Source organism: Oncorhynchus mykiss, chromosome 2 (assembly GCF_057628025.1).
Source record: "Oncorhynchus mykiss isolate SJ-2025 chromosome 2, ASM5762802v1, whole genome shotgun sequence".
In the NCBI taxonomy this organism is placed as follows: Eukaryota; Metazoa; Chordata; class Actinopteri; order Salmoniformes; family Salmonidae; genus Oncorhynchus; species Oncorhynchus mykiss.
Window position 1 is genome coordinate 16,586,500 of NC_143023.1, and position 27,667 is coordinate 16,614,166.

The 27,667-nt window shown below is 47.9% G+C and overlaps 1 protein-coding gene across 15 annotated transcripts; it reads right to left on the reverse strand.

The window, feature by feature from the left end:
• Positions 1–10: 10 nt before the first annotated feature.
• Positions 11–27,186, reverse strand: LOC110520799 (uncharacterized). 15 transcript variants are annotated; one of them, XM_036939723.2, is made up of 13 exons: positions 26,957–27,186; positions 25,840–25,870; positions 18,546–19,248; positions 12,840–17,223; positions 8,662–8,977; positions 8,183–8,356; positions 7,496–7,587; positions 4,021–4,094; positions 3,866–3,911; positions 3,469–3,604; positions 3,195–3,358; positions 2,610–2,704; positions 11–2,315 (listed from the first exon to the last, which is right to left on the reverse strand). In XM_036939723.2, the coding sequence occupies exons 3-13, from the start codon at positions 19,095–19,097 to the stop codon at positions 2,202–2,204; spliced, it is 6,147 nt and encodes a 2,048-aa protein (XP_036795618.2). In that variant the 5' UTR covers positions 19,098–19,248; positions 25,840–25,870; positions 26,957–27,186; the 3' UTR covers positions 11–2,201. The 15 variants fall into 15 exon arrangements, 6 of the variants coding, with proteins under 6 accessions (XP_036795618.2, XP_036795631.2, XP_090046680.1 ...); XM_036939736.2 differs by having other exon boundaries at positions 12,840–17,220; positions 26,957–27,152; XR_005035395.2 differs by lacking the exon at positions 26,957–27,186 and having other exon boundaries at positions 3,186–3,358; positions 25,840–26,113.
• Between the last annotated feature and the right edge of the window lie 481 nt (positions 27,187–27,667).

Genomic DNA, 27,667 nt, shown 5'->3' on the forward strand with positions numbered 1-27,667 from the left:
TCCACAATGCTTTGTAAACAAAAACACCATTTTATTGTTATTGATAATAAGGTCAATGTTTGAAATGACATTCTGTCAGATGAACTCTGTGGTATTTTCTCCAAAGACAGGTTATAAGCAGCAATTTAAATTGTACAACAAAGGGCTGGATTCTCACCGCATCGCAGAAGTATCATGGGAGATCTGCGTTATAGCTCCATTTAAATTTAAAGGCAATGTTCCCGCGTTCGTGGAGACTGAATTCACGATAAATGACCTTTACACTTCCGCGATACGGATTGAATCCAGCCCAAAGTTACATTTCATGCAAACTACATAAATAACCCTTCACTATATTGATGAATGCTATAATATTCCTCATCACCCGTTGGCAATAGTGAGTGAGGCAAATACACAGGTCAACTATAAAACATTCAACTTAGTGTTCAAAGTCAAACTAGAAACTGCACCAAAGAGAACTGTACAAATGAACGGTTACAAATCTCAGATTCAATTCATTTTCCTGATTGTCTGACCAAATAAAAAAGAACATTTCATCAGTCAGAAAAAGTATACAGATGAAGAGAAGTCATATTCAACATAGGTCAGTTATGTTTAACACTTTGTAGCAAAATGAAGGCCTTTGACTATTAACTTTAACGCTTAGATAATAACTATCTATTATGAAACTGATTCATTACATTACTTAGGTCAATGTTACTGCATTATCATTGGTACAATATAACGATCTTGAAATGATCATATTCACTAAGGCAATAAAAACTACTTGGTTTGATACATAGAAGGGTCTCTAGCTGGTACTGGTAGTGATATTAAAGTTGTTGTACTGAAATCCTTACAGGACGTATTGCTTTTGGAGATTGAACTCACTTAGGCGTCAGTTTATTTACAACATGGCACTTTTACATTAAAGGCCCGATTCAATACGTAGAGCTGAAGAAAACAAGGCAATGTTCCCGCGTTAGCGGAGACTGAATTCACGGAAAAACTGCATAGGTCGGCTCAATTGGAAATTACCTTTACAGTTGAATCACACTATAGCGCCGTACTTCAGCAACAGGGATTGAATCAAATCATAGGGGCTGTGTATTGCGGAAGTATCGCAGAAGATCTGCATAAAAATGTAGAGGTAGGCCTCCCAAGTGGTGCAGCGGTCTATGGCAGCGGTCTATGGCACTGCATCGCAGTGTTGCGATGTCACTACAGCCTGGGGTTCGATCCCAGGCTGTGTCCGGGAGTCCCATAGGGCAGCGCACAATTGGCCCAGGGTTGTCCGGGTTAGTGGAAGGTTTGGCCCGGGGGAGCCTTTACTTGGCTCATCGCGCTCTAGCGACTCCTTGTGGCAGGCCAGGCACCTGCAAGCTGACAGTCGTCAGTTGGCCGGTGTTTCCTCCAATACATTCCGGGTTAAGCACGCAGGTGTTAAGAAGCGTCGCTTGGATCACGCTTTGGAGGACGCATGACTCGACCTTCGCCTGTCCGAGCCCATTGGGTAGTTACAGCGATGAGACAAGATCGTAATTGGATCGCAATTGGATATCACAAAAAAGGAGGTAAAATTGTAAAAAAGGATATTGTCATGGTCATTTCAGATTGAACCGACGTGCAGCGTTTACCGTGAATGTAGTCTGAATGTAGTCTGAATGTAATCTGAATGTAGTCTGAATGTAATCTGAATGTAGTCTGAATGTAGTCTGAATGTAGTCTGAATGTAATCTGAATGTAGTCTGAATGTAATCTGAATGTAGTCTGAATGTAGTCTGAATGTAGTCTGAATGTAATCTGAATGTAGTCAATGTAGTCTGAATGTAGTCTGAATGTAGTCTGAATGTAATCTGCGAGAACACGGGAACATTTCCTTTACATTTAAATCGAGCTACAACGCGGATCTTCCACAATACGAATTTAATCCAGCCTTAAGACTCTATGGTCTCCATCCATCCCTTCCGCCCTCTCTGACTATTAAATCAGACTGTCACTGGTCTGCTGACTGTCTGTCAATCATTCTCAATGGTACAGTAAACAACACCCTCATTCCTCTCAGAAACAAAGCCCAAAATCATCTTTAGAACAAATCATTTCAGGGAAGCGTTTTCCCCCCCAACACTAGTGCAAAGTTAGCTGAACTGAGCTACTTGGAAGAAGAAGAGATACTGAGCTGAGATTTCCCCCCTCCTTCCTTCCTTGTCCTCTCTCACCAATCATGTCTGCCGCAGCTTCAGCAGTATGTTGTTCAGTCGCTCCTTCCGGACCTCCCTCCAGCCCTCCTCTTCCTCCTCCACCTGTTTTTTCTCCTCTTGTCTGTTCTCAGTGAGCTGTGGTGGGGGTAGATGCGACATCAGGAGTTAGTTATAAGAATTAGTGACACAGACAAAGAACTCCATATGAATACTTCAAGACAGCCCTCATGGGAGACACTAATGAGGGAATATCTTTACAGTTACAGTACAGAGGAGAGCACTCAGAGGGGAGCACTCAAGAGGGGAGCACTCAAGAGGGGAGCACTCAAGAGGGGAGCACTCAAGAGGGGAGCACTCAGAGGGGAGCACTCAGAGGGGAGCACTCAGAGGGGAGCACTCAGAGGGGAGCACTCAGAGGGGAGCACTCACCTGGGGCGTGGTTCTGAGGGGGTTATGGGGGCACTGGGGATCACGAAGGGGCTCACTAGTCCACACAACATTCTTCTTCACCGCCATTTGTCGACCTAGAGAGAGAGGAAAGAACCTTAGTGCCCATGGATGGTATTTTATATATATATATATATATATACAGTAGATGTCCTTAAAATTCCCTTATGAGTGTCTGTTCTTTGCTGGAGACTGTTTGATGGAAATACATTTTGGTTGATAGTTTATGGGGAAAGCTGAACCTAGCTGGATGTTCTTGGACGGCAGTGAAGAGATGACAGAAATGGGAAAGTACTTATTTCTGTGGTTGGAAAACTGCTGTGTGTGTAATGCTGAATATGATATGGCTCAATAAATACTGTAACACAGAGAGCTAAACTGAGCACTGAGACGAACACACACACATCTATGTCCATATAAACATACACTCAGTACAATACTACTGAATGAACACATTTAAAATAAAACACACTGACACACAGGTGCACACACACAGGCGTGCGAGCACACACACACACACACACACCTACAAAAACTTTAACTAACACACACACTTGCTTCATGGACCTGACATGATGTGGCTGTTGTTGTCCCCAGTAGCTACATAGCTGGAAACTCCTCCTCCATCTTTCTCTTGTTCCCCCTCTCTCCCCCTCCTCAGGCGTATCTGTCTGTCTCTGACCCTCTCCCAGTTCCTCAAAAGGAACACGCGGTGCCTCAGGACGAACACCCTGACAATCAAACAAATACATAAATAAGATCATTATTTTGAGAAATGCACACAAACTACTAGTCTGCACGTCCATGTGTATTGACATGGCGGGTTGTCTTCTGTCTTTACCTGTCACTGGTGGTCATAGGCTCCATGTCCAGGTAGGGGAACAGCTTCTTACTGGGACTGGAACACTCCTCCTGGGGAGAGGGAGGGAGGGACACCCCTGTCTGGGGACTGGACAGGCTCTTCTCTTTTGGTTGGTCTGGGAGGAAAACAAAGACAGACAGAGAGATAATGAGGTATGGACCCCTCCACACAGACTGAACACTTTCAACGTGTCACTGCAACAGTGGGATGCCCCCCCCCCCCCCCCAACCAAGTAGGGTGGTAAGTCATGTTGAAGTCAAGTATTGATGTACACACTACAGTATAAACGTTGTGTACGGTATGCACCGCATGCAAATACAGGACTTTATAGGGTACTCTGTGACTTTAGGGTACTCTGTGACTTTAGGGTACTCACAGGATGAGATCTCTCTGGTCTGAGGAACATCTGGCTCTTTGTGGAGCTGGAACACACAGAGACATGGTCATTCAAGTGAGTGAGTTTATTCTGTGTGTGTGTGTATGTGTATGTGTATGTGTGTGTGTGTGTGTGTGTGTGTGTGTGTTACACACCTGGTTGTGCCTGAAGAGCCACATGACGTCAAAGGGCAACTGAAAGTCAATACGTCTGATTCTTAGGTACTTCCCTGTGAGAGAAATGGGGGTGTTAAAAACCTGACACACACAATCTCTCTCTCTCACACACACACACACACACACACACACACACACACACACACACACACACTTTGTTCTGTTAGGTGACCTAAACTGGGATATGCTTAACACCCCGGCAGTCCTACAATCTAAGCTAGATGCTCTCAATCTCACACAAATTATCAAAGAACCCACCAGGTACAACCCTAAATCCCAAAACATGGGCACCCTCATAGATATTATCCTGACCTACTTGCCCTCCAAATACACCTTTGCTGTTTTCAATCAGGATCTCAGCGATCACTGCCTCATTGCCTGCATCCGCTATGGGTCAGCGGTCAAACGACCACCCCTCATCACTGTCAAACACTCCCTAAAACACTTCTGTGAGCAGGCCTTTCTAATTGACCTGGCCCGGGTATCCTGAAAGGATATTGACCTCATCCCGTCTGTAGAGAATGCCTGGTTGTTCTTTAAAAGTAATTTCCTCACCATCTTAAATAAGCATGCACCTTTCAAAAAATGTAGAACTAAGAACAGATATAGCCCTTGGTTCACTCCAGACCTGACTGCCCTCGACCAGCACAAAAACATCCTGTGGCGGACTGCACTAGCATCGAATAGTCCCCGCGATATGCAACTTTTCAGGGAAGTCACAAACCAATACATGCAGTCAGTTAGGAAAGCAAAGGCTAGATTTTTCCAACAGAAATTTGCATCCTGTAGTTTTGGGACACTGTAAAGTCCATGGAGAATAAGAGCACTTCCTCCCAGCTGCCCACTGCACTGAGGCTAGGAAACACTGTCACCACCGATAAATCCATGATAATTGATAATTTCAATAAGTATTTCTCTACAGCTGGCCATGCTTTCCTCCTAGCTACCCCAACTCTGGCCAACAGCTCCGCACCCCCTGCAGCTACAGTGGGGAGAACAAGTATTTGATAACCTGCAAAATCAGCAGTGTTTCCTACTTACAAAGCATGTAGAGGTCTGTAATTTTTATCATAGGTAGACTTCAACTCTGAGTGACGGAACCTAAAACAACAATCCAGAAAATCACATTGTATGATTTTTAAGTAATTAATTAGCATTTTATTGCATGACATAAGTATTTGATCACCTACCAACCAGTAAGAATTCCGGCTCTCACAGACCTGTTAGTTTTTCTTTAAGAAGCCCTCCTGTTCTCCACTCATTACCTGTATTAACTGCACCTGTTTGAATTCGTTACCTGTATAAAAGACACCTGTCCACACACTCAATCAAACAGACTCCAACCTCTCCACAATGGCCAAGACCAGAGAGCTGTGTAAGGACATCAGTGTTAAATTGTAGACCTGCACAAGGCTGGGATGGGCTACAGGACAATTGGCAAGCAGCTTGGTAAGAAGGCAACAACTATTGGAGCAATTATTAGAAAATGGAAGAAGTTCAAGATGACAGTCAATCACCCTCGGTCTGGGGCTCCATGCAAGATCTCACCTCTACATGCTTTGTAAGTAGGAAAACCTGCAAAATTGTCAGCGTATCAAATACTTGTTCTCCCCACTGTACTTGCCCTGCAGCTACTTGCCCAAGCCTCCCCAGCTTCTCCTTCACCCAAATCCAGATAGCAGATGTTCTGAAAGAGCTGCAAAACCTGGACCCATTTAAATCATCTGGGATAGATAATCTGGACCCTCTCTTTCTAAAATGATCTGCCCCCATTGTTGCAACCCCTATTACCAGTCTGTTCAACCTCTCTTTCGTATCGACCGAGATTCCTAAAGATTGGGAAGCTGCCGCGGTCATCCCCCTCTTCAAAGGGGGAGACACTCTAGACCAAAACTGTTACAGACCTATATCCATCCTGCCCTGCCTTTCAAAAGTCTTCAAAAGCCAAGTTAACAAACAGATCACTGACCATTTCGAATCCCACCATACTTTCTCTGCTGTGCAATCCGGTTTCCGAGCTGGTCATGGGTGCCCCTCAGCCACGCTCAAGGTACTAAACAATATCATAACCAGCATCGATAAAAAACAGTACTGGGCAGCTGTATTCATCGACCTGGCCAAGGCTTTCGACTCTGTCAATCACCACATTCTTATCGGCAGATTCAACAGCCTTGGTTTCTCAAATGACTGCCTCGCCTGTTTCACCAACTACTTCTCAGATAGAGTTCAGTGTGTCAAATCGGAGGGCCTGTTCTCCGGACCTCTGGCAGTCTCTATGGGGGTACCACAGGGTTCAATTCTCGGGCCGACTCTTTTCTCTGTATATATCAACGATGACGCTCTTGCTGCGGGTGTTTCCTTGATCCACCTCTACGCAGACGACACCATTCTGTATACATCTGGCTCTTCTTTTGCTGCCCACACCTACCCGCCCATCCAGCATCACTAATCTGGACGGTTCTGACTTAGAATATGTGGACAACTAAAAAATACCTAGGTGTCTGGCTAGACTAAGCTCTTCTTCCAGACTCATATTAAACATCTCCAATCCAAAATTAAATCCACAATCAGCTTCCTATTTCGCAACAAAGCCTCCTTCACTTACGCTGCCAAACATACACTCGTAAAACTGACTATCCTACCGATCCTCGACTTCGGCGATGTCATTTACAAAATAACCTCCAACACTCTACTCAGCAAACTGGATGCAGTCTATCACAGTGCCATCCGTTTTGTCAGCAAAGCCCCATATACCACCCACCACTGCGACCTGTATGCTCTTGTCGGCTGGTCCTCGCTTCATATTCGTCGCCAGACCCACTGGCTCCAGGTCATCTGGAAGTCTATGCTAGGTAAAGCTCTGCCTTATCTCAGCTCAGTGGTCACCCTAACAACACCCACCCATAGAACGCGCTCCAGCAGGTATATCTCACTGGTCATCCCCAAAGCCAACACCCCCTTTGGCCGCCTTTCCTTCCAGTTCTCTGCTGCAAGTTGGAACAAATTGCAAAAATCGAGACAAATCTCCCTCACTAACTTTAAACATCAGCTATCTGAGCAGCTTACTGATCGCTGCAGCTGTACACAGCCCATCTGACAACCTACCTCATCCCCATATTGTTTTTTGGCTCTTTTGCACACCAGTATTTCTAGTTGCACATCATCATCTGCACATCTATCACACCAGTGTTCATTTGCTAAATTGTAATTACTTCGCTACTATGGCCTATTTATTGCCTCCTCACGTCATTTGCACACACTGTATATAGACTTTTTCTACTGTGTTATTGACTGTACGTTTGTTTATTTCATGTGTAACTCTGTGTTGTTGTCTGTGTTACACTGCTTTGCTTTATCTTGGCCAGGTCGCAGTTGTAAATGAGAACTTGTTCTCAACTGGCCTACCTGTTTAAATAAAAGGTGATCAATTTCTTTTAAATAAAAACTCACTCACCAACATGTATGGGAGCAGGCAGGAGGCTGTAGTCTTGTTCTCCTGGTGTATATTCCAGTCTCTCTCTGTTCAGCTGGTTCTGAGAGGAGGGACTGGGGAAGAGACACATTTACACAATGGAATTAATAGAATACACACCATTTAGGCCTCCTGGGTGGCGCAGTGGTCTAGGGCACTGCATCGCAGCGCTAGCTGTGCCACCAGAGACTCTGGGTTCGCGCCCAGGCTCTGTCGCAGCCGGCCGTGACCGGGAGGTCCGTGGGGCGACGCACAGTTGGCCTAGCGTCGTCCGGGTTAGGGAGGGTTTGGCCGGTAGGGATATCCTTGTCTCATCGTGCACCAGCGACTCCTGTGGCGGGCCGGGCACAGTGCGCGCTAACCAAGGTAACCAGGTGCACGGTGTTTCCTCCGACACATTGGTGCGGCTGGCTTCCGGGTTGGATGCGCGCTGTGTTAAGAAGCAGTGCGGCTAGGTTGGGTTGTGTTCCGGAGGACGTATGGCTTTCAACCTTCGTCTCTCCCGAGCCCGTACGGGAGTTGTAGCAATGAGACAAGATAGTAATTACTACGAAATTGGGGAGAAAAAGGGGGTAAAATTATTATTTTTAAAAATAAAGAAATTTAATTTGTGAAATCAATTCAGAGTATGTGAAGTTAGTTTGTATGAACGGATGCATGATAACTCACTCTGTAGTTTTGTAGTCATCTGAGTAGAGCCCCGCCCTCTGAAACCTCTTCCTAGGCAGCTGGTCAGCTCCCTTATCTGATTGGCTGCCCGGGGTTAGGGATGGAGTTTGGGTTAGCTCTGATTGGCCTGTGCATATGGAGGGGGTGTGGGTGACTGGCTCACCTTCACCAGAACTAAGAGGAAGGAATAAAGTGAGAGAGCGAGAGATAGGATAGAGAGAAAGAGAGAGAAAGGGCACTGGCTTAGCACACAGTGCTGTCAACCATGTGTTAATATACGTTGTCTGTGTGAAGTATTACGTCTTCAGTGCACATCTAGCAGCTAGTTGCAGGGTATGTAAAATAGCATGCATTTTCTAGACTTTCTCAGTAACGCTTTGATCGCTGTGGGAGTGAAATGTTGTTGTGTTAAACTTTGCGACCATCTGCGAGGGCACTCGCTGGGTCAGTTGGGATAAAGGTGAGTTCTGACGGTTTACCTTTGGAGACAGGATGGATGCTCAACCTCCTCTTTCTCAATGTGCCTCCTCTTCCGTCTTCTCCTCCTCTGGCTCTGAATCACAGCTTCAATCACCTCTTGTACTGAATCTCCTCCTCCTCTTCCTCTGTTTCTATCTCTGTTCTTGACATCTGTCTCAGTTGGAGGGTTTGGTTGGCTTGTAGGAGAGAGGAAGGGGGAGACCAAAGGGGAGGCTAGAGGGTTCTTCCTGGGTCGTCCAGGCCCTCTCTTAGCCCCAAAACTTTGACCGGTTCTCAGCCACTTCAGTTGACTCCTGCTCAGGTCATAGTGTGGGTCTTGAGTCCAGAGAGAAGTCATTGGAGCAAGGACAGGGAGCGAGAGAGAGAGATGAGAGAGAGGTGAGAGACAGAGGGAGGAGAAAGGGAATGATTGGGAAATAAAGAGAGGGGAAGAGAGAGAGAGGAGAGGTGTATATGTATCAGTAACTGAAACAGCAGCAGATGGGGTGACTCTACACTTCCTTTGCACTGCTGCCTGGTATTCCCCTCAAATCATATACTCCCCTTCTGGGAATAACAACAAGCAGTCAAGCACACACACACACATGCACGGTATGCACCAGAGGAGGCTGGTGGAATGAGCTTTAGGAGGATGGGCTCATTGTAGTGGTTGGAATAGAATCATTGGAACAGAGTCAATCTTTCCATGTATTTGATGTGTTTGGTACCATTCCACTGATTCCATTCCAGGCATTACAAAGAGCCCGTCCACCTATATCTCCTCCCACATGCCCCCTCGGGTATACACACACACATACGCTCGCACGCGCAAACACCCACACACATGCAAACACCCACACACAAATGATACATTAGAATGTGTGTGTGGGCTGTGTGTGTGTGTGCTCAGTCACATATGTGTCTGGTTAGATGATGTGCAAATGCCAAACAAATCCATCCTCCCTCCTCCCCTCTCAAAAACAACGCTCTACCTCCCTCCCTCTGCCCTCCTTCTCTATCCTCCCTCACTATCAGTCCCCCGCCATCCCTCTATCCGTCACTTCTCCTCAAGTATCTCCTTTCTTCCCATCTTTCCAAAATTCCCCAACATTAACACTGACTGAGCAACCTTCCCTTCTAGGGGTTTTCCAGCCAGGCAGTGTACAGGACAGTATGTTGGCCAGCCAGGCAGTGTAGAGTACAGTATGTTGGCCAGCCAGCCAGGCAGTGTAGAGTACAGTATGTTGGCCAGCCAGGCAGTGGACAGGACAGTATGTTGGCCAGCCAGGCAGTGTACAGGACAGTATGTTGGCCAGCCAGGCAGTGTAGAGTACAGTATGTTGGCCAGCCAGCCAGTGTAGAGTACAGTATGTTGGCCAGCCAGGCAGTGTACAGGACAGTATGTTGGCCAGCCAGGCAGTGTAGAGTACAGTATGTTGGCCAGCCAGCCAGGCAGTGTAGAGTACAGTATGTTGGCCAGCCAGCCAGACAGTGTAGAATGCAGTATGTTGGCCAGCCAGCCAGGCAGTGTAGAGTACAGTATGTTGGCCAGCCAGCCAGGCAGTGTAGAGTACAGTATGTTGGCCAGCCAGGCAGTGTAGAGTACAGTATGTTGGTCAGCCAGCCAGGCAGTATAGAGTACAGTATGTTGGCCAGCTAGCCAGCCAGGTAGGCAGTGTACTGTATTGTTGGCCAGACAGCCAGGCAGTGTACAGTACAGTATGTTGGCCAGCCACTCACCCAGGCAGTGTACAGTACAGTATGTTGGCCAGCTAGCCAGCCAGGTAGGCAGTGTACTGTATTGTTGGCCGGCCAGCCAGGCAGTGTACAGTATGTTGGCCAGCCAGGCAGTGTACAGTATGTTGGCCAGCCAGGCAGTGTACAGTACAGTATGTTGGCCAGCCAGCCAGGCAGTGTACAGTACAGTATGTTGGCCAGCCAGCCAGGCAGTGTACAGTATGTTGGCCAGCCAGGCAGTGTACAGTACAGTATGTTCGCTAGCCAGGCAGTGTACAGTACAGTATGTTGGCCAGCCAGCCAGGCAGTGTACAGTACAGTATGTTGGCCAGCCAGGCAGTGTACAGTACAGTATGTTGGCCAGCCAGCCAGGCAGTGTACAGTACAGTATGTTGGCCAGTCAGCCAGGCAGTGTACAATGCAGTATGTTGGCCAGCCAGCCAGGCAGTGTACAGTACAGTATGTTGGCCAGTCAGCCAGGCAGTGTACAATGCAGTATGTTGGCCAGCCAGCCAGGCAGTGTACAGTACAGTATGTTGGCCAGTCAGCCAGGCAGTGCACAATGCAGTATGTTGGCCAGCCAGCCAGGCAGTGTACAGTACTGTATGTTGGCCAGTCAGCCAGGCAGTGTACAATGCAGTATGTTGGCCAGCTAGCCAGGCAGTGTACAGTACCGTATGTTGGCCAGCCAGCCAGGCAGTGTACAGTACAGTATGTTGGCCAGCTAGCCAGGCAGTGTACAGTACCGTATGTTGGCCAGCCAGCAAGGCAGTGTACAGTACAGTATGTTGACCAGCCCGCCAGGCAGTGTACAGTACAGTATGTTGGCCAGGCAGGCAGCGTACAGTACAGTATGTTGGCCAGCCAGGCAGGCAGTGTAGAGTACAGTATGTTGGCCAGCCAGGCAGGCAGTGTACAGTACAGTATGTTGGCCAGCCAGCCAGGCAGTGTACAGTATGGTATGTTGGCCAGCCAGCTAGCCAGGCAGTGCACAGTACAGTATGTTAGCCGGCCAGCCAGGCAGTGTGCAGTGCAGTATGTTGGCCAGCCAGCCAGGCAGACAGTGTACAGTATGTTGACCAGCCAGCCAGGCAGTGTACAGTATGTTGACCAGCCAGCCAGCCAGGCAGACAGTGTACAGTATGTTGACCAGCCAGCCAGCCAGGCAGACAGTGTACAGTATGTTGGCCAGCCAGCCAGCCTGGCAGACAGTATACAGTATGTTGGCCAGCCAGCCAGCCTGGCAGACAGTATACAGTATGTTGGCTAGCCAGCCAGCCAGGCAGACAGTGTACAGTATATTGGCCACCCAGCCAGCCAGGCAGACAGTATACATTATGTTGGCCAGCCAGCCAGCCTGGCAGACAGTGTACAGTGGGTTGGCCAGGCAGCCAGGCAGACAGTGTACAGTATATTGGCCACCCAGCCAGCCAGGCAGACAGTATACATTATGTTGGCCGGCCAGCCAGCCGGGCAGACAGTGTACAGTATGTTGGCCAGCCAGCCAGCCAGGCAGACAGTGTACAGTATGTTGGCCAGCCAGCCAGCCGGCCAGCCAGCCAGGCAGACAGTGTACAGTATATTGGCCAGCCAGCTAGCCAGGCAGACAGTGTACATTATGTTGGCCAGCCAGCCAGCCTGGCAGACAGTGTACATTATGTTGGCCATGTAGCCAGGCAGTGTACAGTATGTTGGCCAGCCAGCCAACCAGGCAGACAGTGTACAGTATGTTGGCCAGCCAGCCAGCCAGGCAGACAGTGTACAGTATGTTGGCCGGCCAGCCAGGCAGACAGCCAGCCAGCCAGTGTACAGTATGTTGGCCATACAGGCAGGCAGACAGACAGTGTACAGTATGTTGGCCAGACAACCAGCCAGGCAGACAGACAGTGTACAGTATGTTGGCCAGGTAGACAGTGTACAGTACATTGGCCATGCAGGCAGGCAGACAAGCAGCAGCTGGAACAGTGACACATGAACAGGACTATACATAGACTGGTGGTTAACTAATGACTGTGTTCTGCTCATAGCTTCATAGCCCAGGGCTCAAACAGCACAGCAGGCAGCCAACTTCACAACCAGAGACATTTCTAAGATCTCTGGCAGATCGGACTGGAAGGGTTATTAACAGACTGTGAGAATGAACCAATAAATGAGGGGAAAATAATGTGTGCGTGCGTGTGTGAGTGTACTCGTGCGTGTATGTGTGAAAGTTCATGTGTCATGCAGGTTCTCTGTTCAAGTCTCTAACTTGCTGTGGTGATAAAAAGAACAGAGACTAATTTCCTCCCCAATATCATGTCTGATGTACTGATTACATAGACCTGAGAGAAGGACAGTCTACCAACCTTACTACTGTCTCTGCTATGTGAAAACCTGCTGTCACTGTAGTATGTCTAGCCTGGGTGCCTGGCTTCAATAATATTCTCTCTCTCTCTCTCTCTCACTCACTCCCCAGTCTCACCTGTGCCTCTCCTCTCTGTCTGTGATGGCTCCTCACTCCTCAGTGACCCGTCTTGATTCCCTGGTCTCCAATTGTCTCTTCCTCTCCTCATGCCCCTCCCACTGGTGGCAGGGGAGGTGAAGAGGTTGGTGTGTGTCGGGGGGGTGAAGGTGCTGTGACAGGGTGTGTGTCTCTCCCCCGCCTCTCTCTCTGACTCCCCCACAGCGGCCGTCCTCTGCCCTTCTGTCAGAGTGCCCCAGGTGGGATCGAGGGGTCTGAATCCTGCCCCCAGCCCCCCTCTCCTCAGCCAGGGGTTCTGCCGAACCCCCCAGCCCTCTCCAAACGAGGAAAGGTGAGAGGAGCCTAGACAGGTGAGGGGTGTGTGTTTAAGCCTCTCTGATGATGGTGATGATGAAGAGGCTGGTTTAGCAGAAGCAGAGAAGAAAGAAGAGGGGTATTTGCCGTGCCTATGTTGCCATGGAGACTCCATCAACCCAGCACTCCCTTGTCCTCCAGTCTTTCTACTTCCTCCTGACCCTGTGGTGAACTCTGACCTTAGCTGTGACCCTGCAACTCTCTCCTCCTCTTCTTCCTTTCCGTCACGATCATGCTGTCTGTGACGATGTTTGTGTCTGAGCTTGTGTTCACTCCCCCCACAGACACAGGACCGACCAGGGACGGACCCTGCTGGACAGGAACGGACCCCAGCCCTCTTTCCCTCACCCATAACCCCCACGTCCTCACCTCCACCTCCACCCAACCCAGCCTCCCTCAGCTGCCTGCTCCTCCTCCTGTGGAACCTGGATGGGCTGAGGAGGAGGTGAGGGGGGTGGAGGTGGGGGTGGTGGGGGGCGTAGGGATGAGGGGGAGGCAGGGGAAAGGAGGGGTGGGGGTTTGGGTAATGGGCCATGGTCAGAGGATAGCCTCTGTAGTAGCCAAAACCCAGAGGCATGGGGGTGGTGGAAGAGGTGGTGGAGGAGGCCAGGGGGGTACTGAGAGAGGAGGGGTGGAGGTGCCCTGTGATACCCTGTAAGGCACACCTCCGCCCCTGGCCACAGTCACCCTGGTCTAAGGACTCACAGGGCTTGGTGGGACAGCCACACCTCAACCTCTGCTCTGGCTTTCTGCTGCCATAAGGCAGGCCGTGGCAGGGGTGGGGGTGGAGCGGGGAGAAGGAGGGGTGAGGGGGGTGAGACAGGGGGTGAGGCGAGTAGTATCCACTCAAGTTGATTCTGTAAACGTTTGAGTGGAAATTTTGCGATGACAATAAGGAAGAGTGGCGTCTTTTCCCCCCACTCTCATCGAAATCCTGCCCCAATCCAGCTCTGGCCCAATCACGGTGGCGCCCGATGCGGACCTCGCTGAACTGCCCAATGAGATCGTCCAGTTCAGAGAGGAAGTCTGGGTCGTGTGCATGCATGAGCAGGTGCTGGTACTTCCTCTTGTGTTTGTGTTTCTGTCTCTTGTGTGTGTTGTGCCCTAGGCAGGGGCAGAGGTCCAGGTGGGAGCGCTGGTTGTGACCTAGGCAGGGGCAGGGGGGGCAGGTATAGGGACATTCGTACCCCCTCCGCCTGTGCCTGTGTCTGTCTCTGGGTTCCACTAAGTCAGGAGGCATGTGTCTGGGGGAGGCAGAGGGGGGAGAGGGGGGTGAGGCTGACACTCTGATGGGTGAGGGTACAGGGGGGGGGTGTTCTAGTAACATGGAGGGTGAGGGTTGTCTCTGACCCTTCAGGTTGACCCCTAAACCTGTCCGGAACACTGACCGGGTGACATCTGAGGTCATTCCCATGGTTACCCCCCCTCTCCCTCGGCCCCTCCTCTCCCCCCTCTCTGAGGTAGTGTTGTGGTCCATTCCAATCACACTATCACTAGGCAACATCTCCTTGCTGTGTGATTTACTGATAGGTGAGGGTGTGGCCTCTTTCAGGTGTGTGGGGAAGACAGGCAGATGGGGGTAAAGAGGGTGAGGAAGAGGAGGAGAAGAGAGTCTGCTGGAGGGATGGTGGAAGAAGGGATGTCGTCCCTGACCTGGAGAACTCCTCTTTAGGGAGGGAGAGAGGGATGAGCAGGAGGAGAAGGAGGAGGAGAGAGGACGTGGCGATGCACAGGAGGAGGAGGGTGAGGGGAGGGAGAAGGTGTGGGGGAGGAAGAGGGAGGGAGCAGGTTCTGTGCAGCCTCCATCACTGTAAGGGCTCTGGGCTCCACTGGAGTGGGTGAGAGATGGGGAGGGGAATGGGTGAGAGAGGGGAGGATGGGGCTGGGGAGAGGAGAAGAGAGAGGAACTAGAGAGACTGGTGAACAGTGTGGACTGAGAGGCAGGGTTAGAGTTAGCTGGAGCTTTGGGTTTGCGTCCTCTCCTCTTCCCCATGTAGATGGTCCCCCTCTTACTCACGTTGATCTGGGGACCTAGTTTACCCCCAAAGGAGGAGGACAGGGAGGGTGCTGTGGCCGACCCACACACCCCTCCTGCACACCCACGAGAGTTCTCTCTACCTCCCTCTCTTCCTCTCCCCTCCTTCCCCCCTCCACACCCAGAAAGCATTTCCCTGAGTAGCCTCCTCTTCTTCCTCCTCTTCATCTCTCCGATGATGCTCCTCATCCTCAGCTTCCTGTTCCCCTTTTCAGAGGGGAAGTCTTTACCCCCCTCCTCACCTCCAGATGGGGTCAGTGTACCCCTGTTCTTGTCCTGGGGAGTCTGTTTGGGGAGGAGGGGGGAGGGGGGCAGCCGTTTGGGGCGACCTCGTTTCCTGGGCGTGGGGTTGGGGCTAGAGGGATTGGTGAGGGTGGGACTGTGATCCAGCACTGGGTTGAGCACATGGGGGTCCGGAGTCTCATCATGCCCATGAGGGAGCATCTCAGCTTGGGTAGGTTTGGGGGAGTGTATGGGTTGGGGTTCGTCCAAGCTTGAGGTTTGGGATTTGGGGCGACCCCTTTTTCTGGCCTGATTGAAGGGACGGTCAGGTCCAGGTAAAGGGCTAGGGTCAGAGGTCAACAAGTGAGACTGGGTGGGGGATGGGGGTCGCCCTGTTGGTCTGGGTCTCACAGGGGTGGAGGTAGAGGGGGAGAGGGAGGACGGACTGGAGGGTGGGGGAACAGAGGGGGCTAGGCATGACTCAGCTGACCGAAGGTTGGGTGAGTTGGTAGTTGTGGGTGTCTGGGGGGTAGTGGGGGATGTCTGGGGGGTAGTGGGGGTCTGTGGGGCAACTAAGGGGGCATCTTGGCGGCCATCTGGGTTCTCTGCCAGTCTCTGTGCCCGGTTCACCAGCCTGGTCCAGCTTGGCCGTCGGGTTTTACGCTTCTTCAGCGGACGGCTGTCCTGCTCTCGGGGGGAGGTAGGAGGAGAGGAAGAGTGGACAGAGAGAGGGGGAGGAGGGAGGGAAGTGAGGGGAGAGGAGGCAGTGGATGGGTTGGAGGGAGAGACGGTGGGTCTTGAGGGGACACCAATATCATCTGATTCCCATGTTCCGCTGGTCAGGTCTGGGCTGGGTGTACCTGTCTTCCTGCTCTGAACCTCAGACATCTGACACTTTGTAGAAGAGGGCGATTTATTCATCCTCAAGTCTCTGGGCTTCTCTCTTTCCTTGTCCTCGTCCCCATTTCTCTCCTCCTTCCCCATCATATCCCTCCCGCTCTCATCCATCCCAGTTCCCTCCTTCCCTCTCTCATCTTTGTCCATCTTTGGACTCTCATTCCTCCCTCTGTCCTCCTTCCCTCTCCCCATCTCCCCTCTCTTACCCTTCCCTTTCTCACCCCTCACTTTGTCATCTTTCTCCTCCTTCCCTCTCCCCTTCTCCCCTCTCTTACCCTTCCCTTTCTCACCCCTCGCTTTGTCATCTTTCTCTTTCTTCTTCTTGGCTTTCTCCTCCTTCCCTCTCTCATTTCCCACAGAGGACGGTAGTAATGGTCCCCTGCTCAGGCTGGTGAGGGAGGCAGCAGGACTCAGTCTCCCATCAGCCACTGGGGCTCCTCTCTGCTCTGGAAGTAGGGTTGTGAATGGAGGTGGTGTAGGAGGGCAGCTGAAGCCTGTAGTCCTGTCCTGGGCTGCAAGGTCAGCCTGATGGGGGCTGGAGGCTGGAGGTCTTGTTGTTGAGTTCACGTTAGTGGGGGCGGCTGAGGAAGAACAGTTATGTTTGCGACCTTTGACCTTGAGTCTGGTAGGATGGCAGGTGACTGTAGGTACTCCCCCATTCAGCATGCCTCCCTCACCGCTAGGGTCCTTTACCAAGGGGGAATGGGGTGATGAGGGAGGGGGGGAATGGGGGGATGAAGCTGTGGGGTCAGAGGCGATTGCCTGGTTCATTTGGGCAGGTGAAGGTAGTTTGCTGTGGGCATCAGGTGGGTCAGGGTGCCTTGGTTTCTCCGTTAGGGTGTCTGACTTCTTATAGCCCAGGTTCACAGGGACCTGCTGGGATGAAAACATGGTTATAAACACATTGTTATCAGATCAGATTGGTAATTTATTATGTCATCTATCAGAAAAGATCTAGGCAATTTACAGGTAAAGATTTTCATATAATCAAAAGAAATATTTATTCAAAAGAATCCCGGTTAGACCTATGATAGAGTTCTGTTAATGTATTACACAATTGCTATTTTCTAATAATTTACAGCATTGTGCCCTTGCTAACAAGGAAGTAGAGGTATGTAAATGTACTGTGTTTCAGAGCTGCATAGTTCATTAGTGGGTCAGAGAGAGGACAGGGAGAGGAAAGAGAAAGAGGGAGGGAAAAGGAGAGCAAACAAGAGAGAGAAACAGTAAGGGTGGGGTGCTGGTTCAAGCCTGTTGGAAGACAGCTAAAGGACACAATGACAAAGAGAGAGAGACAGAAAGAGAGGAAGAGAGAGGAAAAGAGAGAGAGAGAAGAAGAGAGGAAGAGAGAGAGAGAAAAAGAGAGAGGGGAAAAGAGAGAGAGCGAGAGAGAAGACGAGAGAGCGAGAGAAAGATAGAGAAATTAGGACACATAAGGAGAGAAGCTGAGGTGATGGAGACTGAAATGAGGTTGACCCGGCAAGAGGAGAAATTGAGCGATCGAGAAAGAGAGAGAGGTGGAGAGAAAGAGAAATGAGAGCAGGTAGAGAAAAGAGGGTAGGTAAAAATAGACAGAGAGAAAGAGACAGGGTAGAGAGAGAACTAGAGAGAAAGGCAGCTGTGCTATTGGTAGCTATAAATGGCCACGAATAGAGATGAGGAGGCTTGACATTTCATGCTTGTCCTGTAATTTGGGAGCTGCGCTGTTGCAGCCTGACTGGTGTTTGCAGCTAAAGCAATAATCTACTCTCTGGGGTGGGTGATTGTCATAAGAGCTGATGGACCAATGTCTGGATCAGCTGCTAATAGTTGCTGTGCTGTGTGACTATTAATAGTCCTGTTCTCTATATTCTAATGCACCACTGCTACTGCTGTTTAAGTTCCTCTATCCAGACAATCACTCACTTGACCTTATTATTATTAGAAACCATTAGGAACCACTGAGTGTTCTGGACCGGATAACACGCCTGGATGAATAGGAAACACACATACTGAACACTAATGCATATCATGCACAAGCCTACATAAATGTGTAATAATATAGAATTGTGTCAAATGTGAATACTTCTTCCCACTGGAGAGATTTGTAGGGGACCCGGTATATAAAGCAGAACTGAAGAACTAGTCAATGTAATAAATGAGTAGTAAGTGGTTAAAAAGTCAGGTATTCCGTGAGGTGGAGGTGGTTCTCTTCCTACCTGTTTGGCTGGCGCAGTCTGAGGGTTGGCTGGGCTGGGAGGGGTGGTTGTAGGGGCTGATGATGATGATGATGAAGACGGAGGCAGGGAGGAGTGTATCTTCCTGGTCTGGGTGGTGCTGGGGTCTGACCCCTGGTTCTGCTCTCCGTCCCCCTCCTCCTGAGGACGGTTCCCCTGCCCACTCCCCCCTACCTCCTGACTCCCCCTCCCAGGCCTCTGGTACGTCCTGATGGTGGGTTTACACTCGTAGCCCTCCAGGGTCCTGGGGGGTTTCTTGGTGCGTTTGGCCGCTTGGACTCCGATCCTCAGCCTCACATTGCCCTCAGTGCAGCTCCTCTCTCTGCCTGGGAATGGGAGCTGTCTCTGCCCTGCAGCACCACAGCACCCCTCAATGAGCACCTCCAGTACTGCACCACCTCCTTCCTTCTCTGTCCTCTTCCTCGTCCCACCGCCTACCTCTTTCTCTGGGTACTGCTGTGGTGGGGCTGTGGGGAGGAGAGGCAGTGAGGATGGTGGAGGTAGAGATGGGCCCCCCTTCGCTCTCTGGTCCATCAGAGATGTGAGGGGGGAGGGGTGGGGGGGGCAGCACCCAGGGTGGAAGGGAACAGGTATTGTCCAGAGATTAAATATCAAAAGGCTTTCTTGACCCAACTGTCCAGCGCTTTGTCCCTCTCTGTCTGTCTGTCAGTCAGTCAGACTTGAACTGAGAAGGATGGAGTGAAAGAGAGAAACAGACAGAGAAAGAGGTCATTTCACTGACATCAGACATTAGTAGCAGTAATACAACAACAACAGAAGTCTCTGTCAGCTTTACTGAAAAACCACAGAGTGACAATCCAAATGTAAAGTACTTTACAAGAAGGTGAAAACACAGAAACTATACTGCCTCTATGGCTCTTACTATCATGCTTATAACAGAAGAAGGTGAAAACACAGAAACTATACTGCCTCTATGGCTCTTACTATCATGCTTATAACAGAAGAAGGTGAAAACACAGAAACTATACTGCCTCTATGGCTTTTACTATCATGCTTATAACAGAAGAAGGTGAAAACACAGAAACTATACTGCCTCTATGGCTTTTACTATCATGCTTATAACAGAAGAAGGTGAAAACACAGAAACTATACTGCCTCTATGGCTCTTACTATCATGCTTATAACAGAAGAAGGTGAAAACACAAACTATACTGCCTCTATGGCTTTTACTATCATGCTTATAACAGAAGAAGGTGAAAACACAGAAACTATACTGCCTCTATGGCTCTTACTATCATGCTTATAACAGAAGAAGGTGAAAACACAAACTATACTGCCTCTATGGCTCTTACTATCATGCTTATAACAGAAGAAGGTGAAAACACAGAAACTATACTGCCTCTATGGCTTTTACTATCATGCTTATAACAGAAGAAGGTGAAAACACAGAAACTATACTGCCTCTATGGCTTTTACTATCATGCTTATAACAGAAGAAGGTGAAAACACAAACTATACTGCCTCTATGGCTCTTACTATCATGCTTATAACAGAAGAAGGTGAAAACACAGAAACTATACTGCCTCTATGGCTTTTACTATCATGCTTATGACAGAAGAAGGTGAAAACACAGAAACTATACTGCCTCTATGGCTTTTACTATCATGCTTATAACAGAAGAAGGTGAAAACACAGAAACTATACTGCCTCTATGGCTCTTACTATCATGCTTATAACAGAAGAAGGTGAAAACACAGAAACTATACTGCCTCTATGGCTCTTACTATCATGCTTATAACAGAAGAAGGTGAAAACACAGAAACTATACTGCCTCTATGGCTTTTACTATCATGCTTATAACAGAAGAAGGTGAAAACACAAACTATACTGCCTCTATGGCTCTTACTATCATGCTTATAACAGAAGAAGGTGAAAACACAGAAACTATACTGCCTCTATGGCTTTTACTATCATGCTTATAACAGAAGAAGGTGAAAACACAGAAACTATACTGCCTCTATGGCTCTTACTGTCATGCTTATAACAGAAGAAGGTGAAAACACAGAAACTATACTGCCTCTATGGCTTTTACTATCATGCTTATGACAGAAGAAGGTGAAAACACAGAAACTATACTGCCTCTATGGCTCTTACTATCATGCTTATAACAGAAGAAGGTGAAAACACAGAAACTATACTGCCTCTATGGCTCTTACTATCATGCTTATAACAGACGACAAAAGACACCAGCTAAATGTCAGCTTACAAGTAGGCTATGTCCTGTTCTCCACTGCAGCTGACCACAGCATCACCCAGCCTGGCAACCCGACACTCTACTAAACCCTACAACTGGAGTCAGCTCCCTCTCTTTCCTCCGCTCTCTCCGTCCAAAGTCCTGAAGAAAATGCTGCAATACAATTTCCCTAGCCGCATGTGTACGGTGTGTGTGTGTGTGTGTGTGTGTGTGAATGAAGCAGATGGCAGTAAAGTCACTCAGGAGATGATTCAGATGATGACCTCACTGATGACCTCACTGAACAGAACCCCAGGGGACCAATCATACTCAGCAGAGCAGCCCTTTCCAAGAATGCCTGCACTTACTGGAAAACTCTTTTCAAATTCTTTAAAAAGGTATCATTCCTTCCTTCCTTCCTCCGTCTTTCTTTATTTTGTGAAGGGATCACAGATCTAAGGGCTCATGCTCTATACCAACTTCTACTTCCCTCCACACTACAATCCTGCTACCTTTCCCTCCCTCCCTCCCTCCCTCCCTCCCTCCCTCCCTCCCTCCCTCCCTCCCTCCCTCCCTCCCTCCCCTCTACTGTACTCCACCTTTCTCTCTAACCTTCTGTTTCATGTCTGTCAGCAACCCTTTGCAACTCTCTCTCTCTTTCTGAACAGACCACACAGTAAAACGGTCAACCCAGCACCAGGCACCGTATCCATGTTAATGAAAACCATATTTCCTCCCCCTCTTCTCTTCAGTCTTTTTCTCCTCTTCAACCTCAAGCCTTCCATTCACATCCTCCAGAACTTTCCCCTCCTCCCCTCTCAGTAGTGGTGTAACACAAATTCGAAGGAACGGGCAAAACTTATTTTTGGAAACGAGTGTGAATTCCTCCCCCTCCCCTGGTTTCCTCTAAGTCAAGTAAGCTTTTCATTGACCCCATTGTAAATGGACTTTTAACACACCCAACAATAACGTTCCCCTGAACAGCCATAGTTTACTCTCTGTCTCCCTCTCTCTCTCTGTCTCCCTCTCTCTGTCTCCGTCTCCCTCTCTCTCTCTCTCTCTCCGTCTCCATCTCTCTGTCTCTCTGTCTCCATCTCTCTGTCTCTGTCTCCCTCTCTCTGTCTCCCTCTCTCTCTCTGTCTGCCTGTCTCTGTCTCCGTCTCCCTCCCTCTCTCCGTCTCCCTCTCTCTGTCTCCATCTCTGTCTCCATCTCTGTCTCCATCTCTGTCTCCATCTCTGTCTCCATCTCTGTCTCCCTCTCTCTGTCTCTCTGTCTCCCTCTCTCTGTCTGTCTCCCTCTCTCTGTCTGTCTCCCTCTCTCTGTCTGTCTCCCTCTCTCTGTCTCCCTCTCTCTGTCTCCCTCTCTGTCTCCCTCTCTCTGTCTCCCACATACACACTTGCTCTGTAGTCTGTGCTGACCAATACACGGCAAAACAAACACCATCTCCTATAACTCTTTCCCTTTCATCCCCTCTGTCTCATTCTCCTGTGTCTCATTCTCCTATGTCTCATTCCTCTCTCTCTCTCTCTCTCTCATTGAGATACTCTTCATTTCCTAATAAAAAAACACCCTGTTGTACATTCTTTACTCTCTATGGAGAGCCTCTTATGAAACAACTCATCTGTCTCTCAACAGTGCCTTGTCCTTCTCCTCTGAAGAGGCTTCCAGTCAGACCATGTTATCATACAGAGCTCAGTATCTCTGACTACTGGTCACCTCTACAGTGACCACTACTGTGGCCTGACCCAGATAGACAGACAAACACAGAGAGAGAGAGAGACAGACAAACTCACAGAGCGAGAGAGAGAGAGAGAGAGAGAGAATACATATTGTGGAAGTCACAGTGACATGAAGACATGGTGAGATAGAGGACAGTATAGTACAGTATACTACAGTACAATATAGTTTAGCCCTGTTTGTCAATACAATGTCAAGTTGGCTAGATTGAGTGACAGGTTGAAATACCTTTCATTTTCAGAATATGGCATTATAGAATAGACAACATTATGTGTTTAGATAACACAAATACAAGTGCCAAGAGTCAACAAGCGGGCCCACACGTAGCATATATGTAGATAGACTGAGGAAAGAGGTGTGGCCAATACATACTGGACAGAAAAAAAGCTCATCGTATTATTCACTATGACTAAATATTAATGTTATGACCCTCAGTCCTATAAACAACCTGTCTGTCTGTTCCAAGGAAGTGTCTGTCGTGATAACTAACCAGCAGTCGACGATATCTCAACATTAAAAGTAGACTCAGCGATATGACGTAGATGCAGAAAGTAAACAGCATAGTGGGTCAATTTTCGCAACAACTACTGTAATTGAGCATTGGCTCAACTTCTCTGTTTCGATGCCCTGGCTACCACTCTGTGAACAGCGTGAAGCGAACCCCTGCACATGCGCAGATACTTTGTGTGACTGAGTGAGTGAAGTATTGCATCTTGCTCTTCTCATTATCTCCGGTGCTGATTGTGGCAAAGTAATTTCGCTCAGTCTGCCTTTAAGCAGCGGGTCTACAGCTATTGCAGATGTCAGAGTGATGGATAGACTTGACACTATCATTGTGATCCTCAGCACTCAACAAGCAGTGGGTTAAATCATTGTAATGGCCCTCTCATATCCAACTATCTCCATCAGACTGTCACTGTTATCAGCCATAACTACTAGTACATTAGCATCTCTATGACAACACACTACTGACAGAGCATCCCATTATACACTATATATACAAAAGTATGTGGACACGCCTTCAAATGAGGGGATTCGACTATTTCAGCCAGATCCGTTGCTGACAGGTGTATACAATTGCGCACACAGCCATGCAATCTCCACAGACAAACATTGCCAATAGAATGGCCTTACTGAAGAGCTCAGTGACTTTCAACGTGGCACCGTCATAGGATGCCACTTTTCCATCAAAGTCAGTTCATCAAATTTCTGCCCTGCTAGAGCTGCCCTGGTCAACTGTGAGTGCTGTTATTGTAAAATGGAAACATCTAGGGGCAACAACGGCTCAGCCACAAAGTGGTAGGCCACACAAGCTGATCCAGAAGAAAAAGAAACGCACACCTATTTAGGCGAGGTGCTGGCTAGCGGAGTAGAAAACTTGAAAATAAAAGAGAGCCGCACACTCTAGGAGCTCAGATGCAAAAATGTAATTACCAACGTTTCGACAGCCAAGCTGTCTTCATCAGGGTTACCAACATTTTGACGTTGGTAATTAAATTTTTGCATCTGAGGTCCTAGAGTGTGCGGCTCTCTTTTATTTTCAAGGCCACACAAGCTGACAGAATGGGAGCCCGAGTGCTGAAGTGTGTAGCACATAAAAATCGTCTGTCCTCAGCTGCAACGCTCACTACCGAGTTCCAAACTGCCTCTGAAAGCAACGTCAACACAATAACTGTTGGTCAGGAGCTTCATTAAATGGGTTTCCCTGGCCGAGCAGCCAAACATCGGTGTGGAAGAACTTGACTGGCCTGCAAAGAGCCCTGACCTCAACCCCATCGAACACCTTTGGGATGAATTGGAACGCAGACTGCGAGACAGTCCTAATCGCCCAACATCAGTGCCCGACCTCATTAATGCTCTTGTGGCTGAATGGAAGCAAGTCCCCTCATCAATGTTCCAACATCTAGTGAAAAGCCTTCCAGAAGAGTGGAGGCTGTTATAGCAGCAAAGGGGGGCGGGGGGGACCAGCTCCATGTTAATGCCTATGACTTTGGAATGAGATGTTCGACAAGCAGGTGTCCATATACTTTTGGTCATGTAGTGTACATGATAGTGATCGGTTGAGATAGTATTGCAGTATACTAAGTGGTATCGCTACTCCATACAAGCTGATGAGACACACACAGAGAAAAGTTTGTGGTCATACACACATCCTTAAAAACATAGGTGCTGGGCTAATAAAGAACACTAGTAAAGAACAAGAAGGCCCTCACACTGTTAAAGCTCCCAATTCACAGCTTTATTGACAACGTTTCCATCTGAAACGGATCTTCGTCAGGTCAAACAAACAAAGTGTTCACATCCCAAAATATGCACATTTCACCTCACATGACCATTACGCACATGACACATGATCGGGGCAAAAACAATTTGTGCATCTCTAAAAATTTGATATCAATGAGATGGGAACATGTAGTAGTTACAGAAAATAATATATATTTACAAAATGACCAAGTAGGAGACCTGGAAGGCAAGATAAATCAAAGTGATATATTCATGTAAGAAATGTCTGATATCAAACTATTGGATCAAACCTTTTGGAGACACACACAAACGATGAATCCAATACAATTACATTCTCAATAATAGATTATCAGTTCCCCCCAGGAGTCTTAACATGTTCGTTACCAATGTATCTCAGAGAGCTAATGTTGTGACACACGCACACTCTCTGCCCTTCTCTTCACAGTTATTACTGGCTGTATCAGGCTCTTGGTCGGTGGGTCGTACATTGTGTACCCTGGTCGCTACACTGGCTGGCTGATCTAGAGCGGAGGGATGTCCAGTACCGGACTCACTTGTGTGCTCTACCCGCGTTCACGGTGTCACTGTCATGTCAACATTACGCACTAGTTTATTTTGCGAATGGCGATGCATCGTGTGAACTATTGGTAGCTTGTAGTCATTACGCACAGTGCACACATAACGTAGGTGATGACATGACACGTGCCATTGTTGTTGTTGTCATTCATATAGCCTATTTCATAGAACATCTGCCAATAAAACATATAATTGCACAACGGCTTGAACCATTAAACTATTATGTCTGTCAGTTATCACAATTCTCTATGGTGATAGAGTATTTTTTGTGTGATGAGTCTTTCCTCGCCCTCATCTGTCCTCTGCCTGCCGTATAATACTTGTGTCAGCAACATTGGCTTAATAAATATTATCACAGTCAGTGCTGGGAAAATTCAACCCTGGTCCCACACCCCCATAATAAATGATATGATAGATGCCATATTGTTGCAACGCTGTGATACAGCACGCTAGCATATACTTACTAACTAACATAACATGATGGTTTGATATGTTACAAAATTAGACATATTCGTGCTACTTACCCAGCGTGCGCGTCCCAGAACTGCGTTTAGTCTACATTAGAGAAGATAAGAGAGCTTGGTGATACTGTCCTATCCTCTCGACAACCGTCAACAATCATGCACTGTATTCAGATATTGGTTTGGTTACATAACTAAAGTCGCTAGGCCTACTCCTCCTAGGAAACCCTACGCATAGGCTGGCTGGATACAGAAGAGAACAACATTTGCGCGGCGGTTTTCATAGCGCTCGGTTGAAGACACTACAGCAGCATTCTCCGTAGTAACTTGTCTCGACAGCTAGGTGGAGAGCTAGTTACAGTACAGCAGGCGAAGGCAACTAGATTCAGCCGCGGAGTCGATGGTTATGGGCCGGGACATCATTATAATAATGCTGCAAATTCACCACAACTAATACCAATAATTGATTGTTATTTTCAAAATACAATCATTTCATACCTTGATTACATTGAAACATGATCACATACAAAAGACATGTCCCGTTTTTAATTTGTGGTATACTTGGGAACGTATTTCCTAAATTAAACAAATGTGTAGCTGAATTCCTTGTCATTTTTTTTTTTTTTTTTTTTTTTACATAAACAAAATCCTATGTTTTATTTTGTAATAAAAAATGGGGGAGGTGGGTTATCACTCGCGGGCCAGTTTTGTTTAGTTTATTTTGTAACTGTTTCTCAGCCAGCCAGGGAAAGGGAAAGTTAGGCTACATTGTTTCCTTCAGACTGATCAGATCGTGCACTGTGCTCGAGAACGGTGAACGCCCCCCACGAGACTGCGTCATTCTGTGCCAAAACATTGTTGACAGCTAGGCTTTCTATTAGATTGCATCGTTGCGAGCTTCACTCGTAATAAATGATGAGCACATACGCCAGCAATCTCTTAGCAAAGGCAACTTTCATGAGAAAATGTATTCAGAAGCTATATGTGCAGTTGGCCGAAATAATAAAATACCTCAACAGTTCAATGTGCATCTAAATGATTTTAAAAAGTAGCTAAAAACTTATGTTCACAAAATAGCCTAAATAATTTAGAAATACATAATGATATAAAAAAAACTAACAAAATGGCGACGACATATCAAGCCTGGCTTTCTCTTGGCCCTTCTTTCCCAAGCAGTTACCTGTTTGCATATCTGAATTCGTTCTTTGCGCTACCCGGGCACGGTTGAAGTCAGAGCGGACTGAAGCCCATTCACAAAACGGGGGCTTCTGAGCGGAAAGCGCCCGTAGTAGAAGCACTGAGTAGAAGGTTACAGCAGTCTCAAACAAGCTGAAAGCAACACACGGCACACTCTTTCAGGAGCTCCAAGAGGCGGGAGAGAAGGGAGGGAGAGAAGGGTGATTGATGTGCGCTATGGGAGATCCAGTAGACTGTAAGCCTATACAGCCAAAGCTTACTGTTTTAAAAAAAATATTGTTTAGAAATTGTATTTCATTTGAAAAATGATCTCTATCGACCATTATTGTGGTTGAATGTCAAATATTAGGCCTAAGGCTATTATTATGTTTACAAAAGAAAACAATATATTTTTTGGTTTCATTCCCGCATACTCCACTTTGAATTTTATGGGACCATCTTGCATAGAATCATCCTGAGAATGTTTATAGAGGTTTTCCCCCCTCCTGTCATAACCATTGCAAACCTATAGGCCTAAATCCTAGGTCCATTGTCTTAAATCTATTTTAGGCCAACTATTCTCATCACCCACCATTCGGTTATCCAACTGTAGACTCTATTTATTTTGTATATATATAGATTTATTTTATTTTATCAGACTGGTTCTAAATAAGACCACCTAGCTCAAAAAAAAACTGTGGATGACATCTGGATT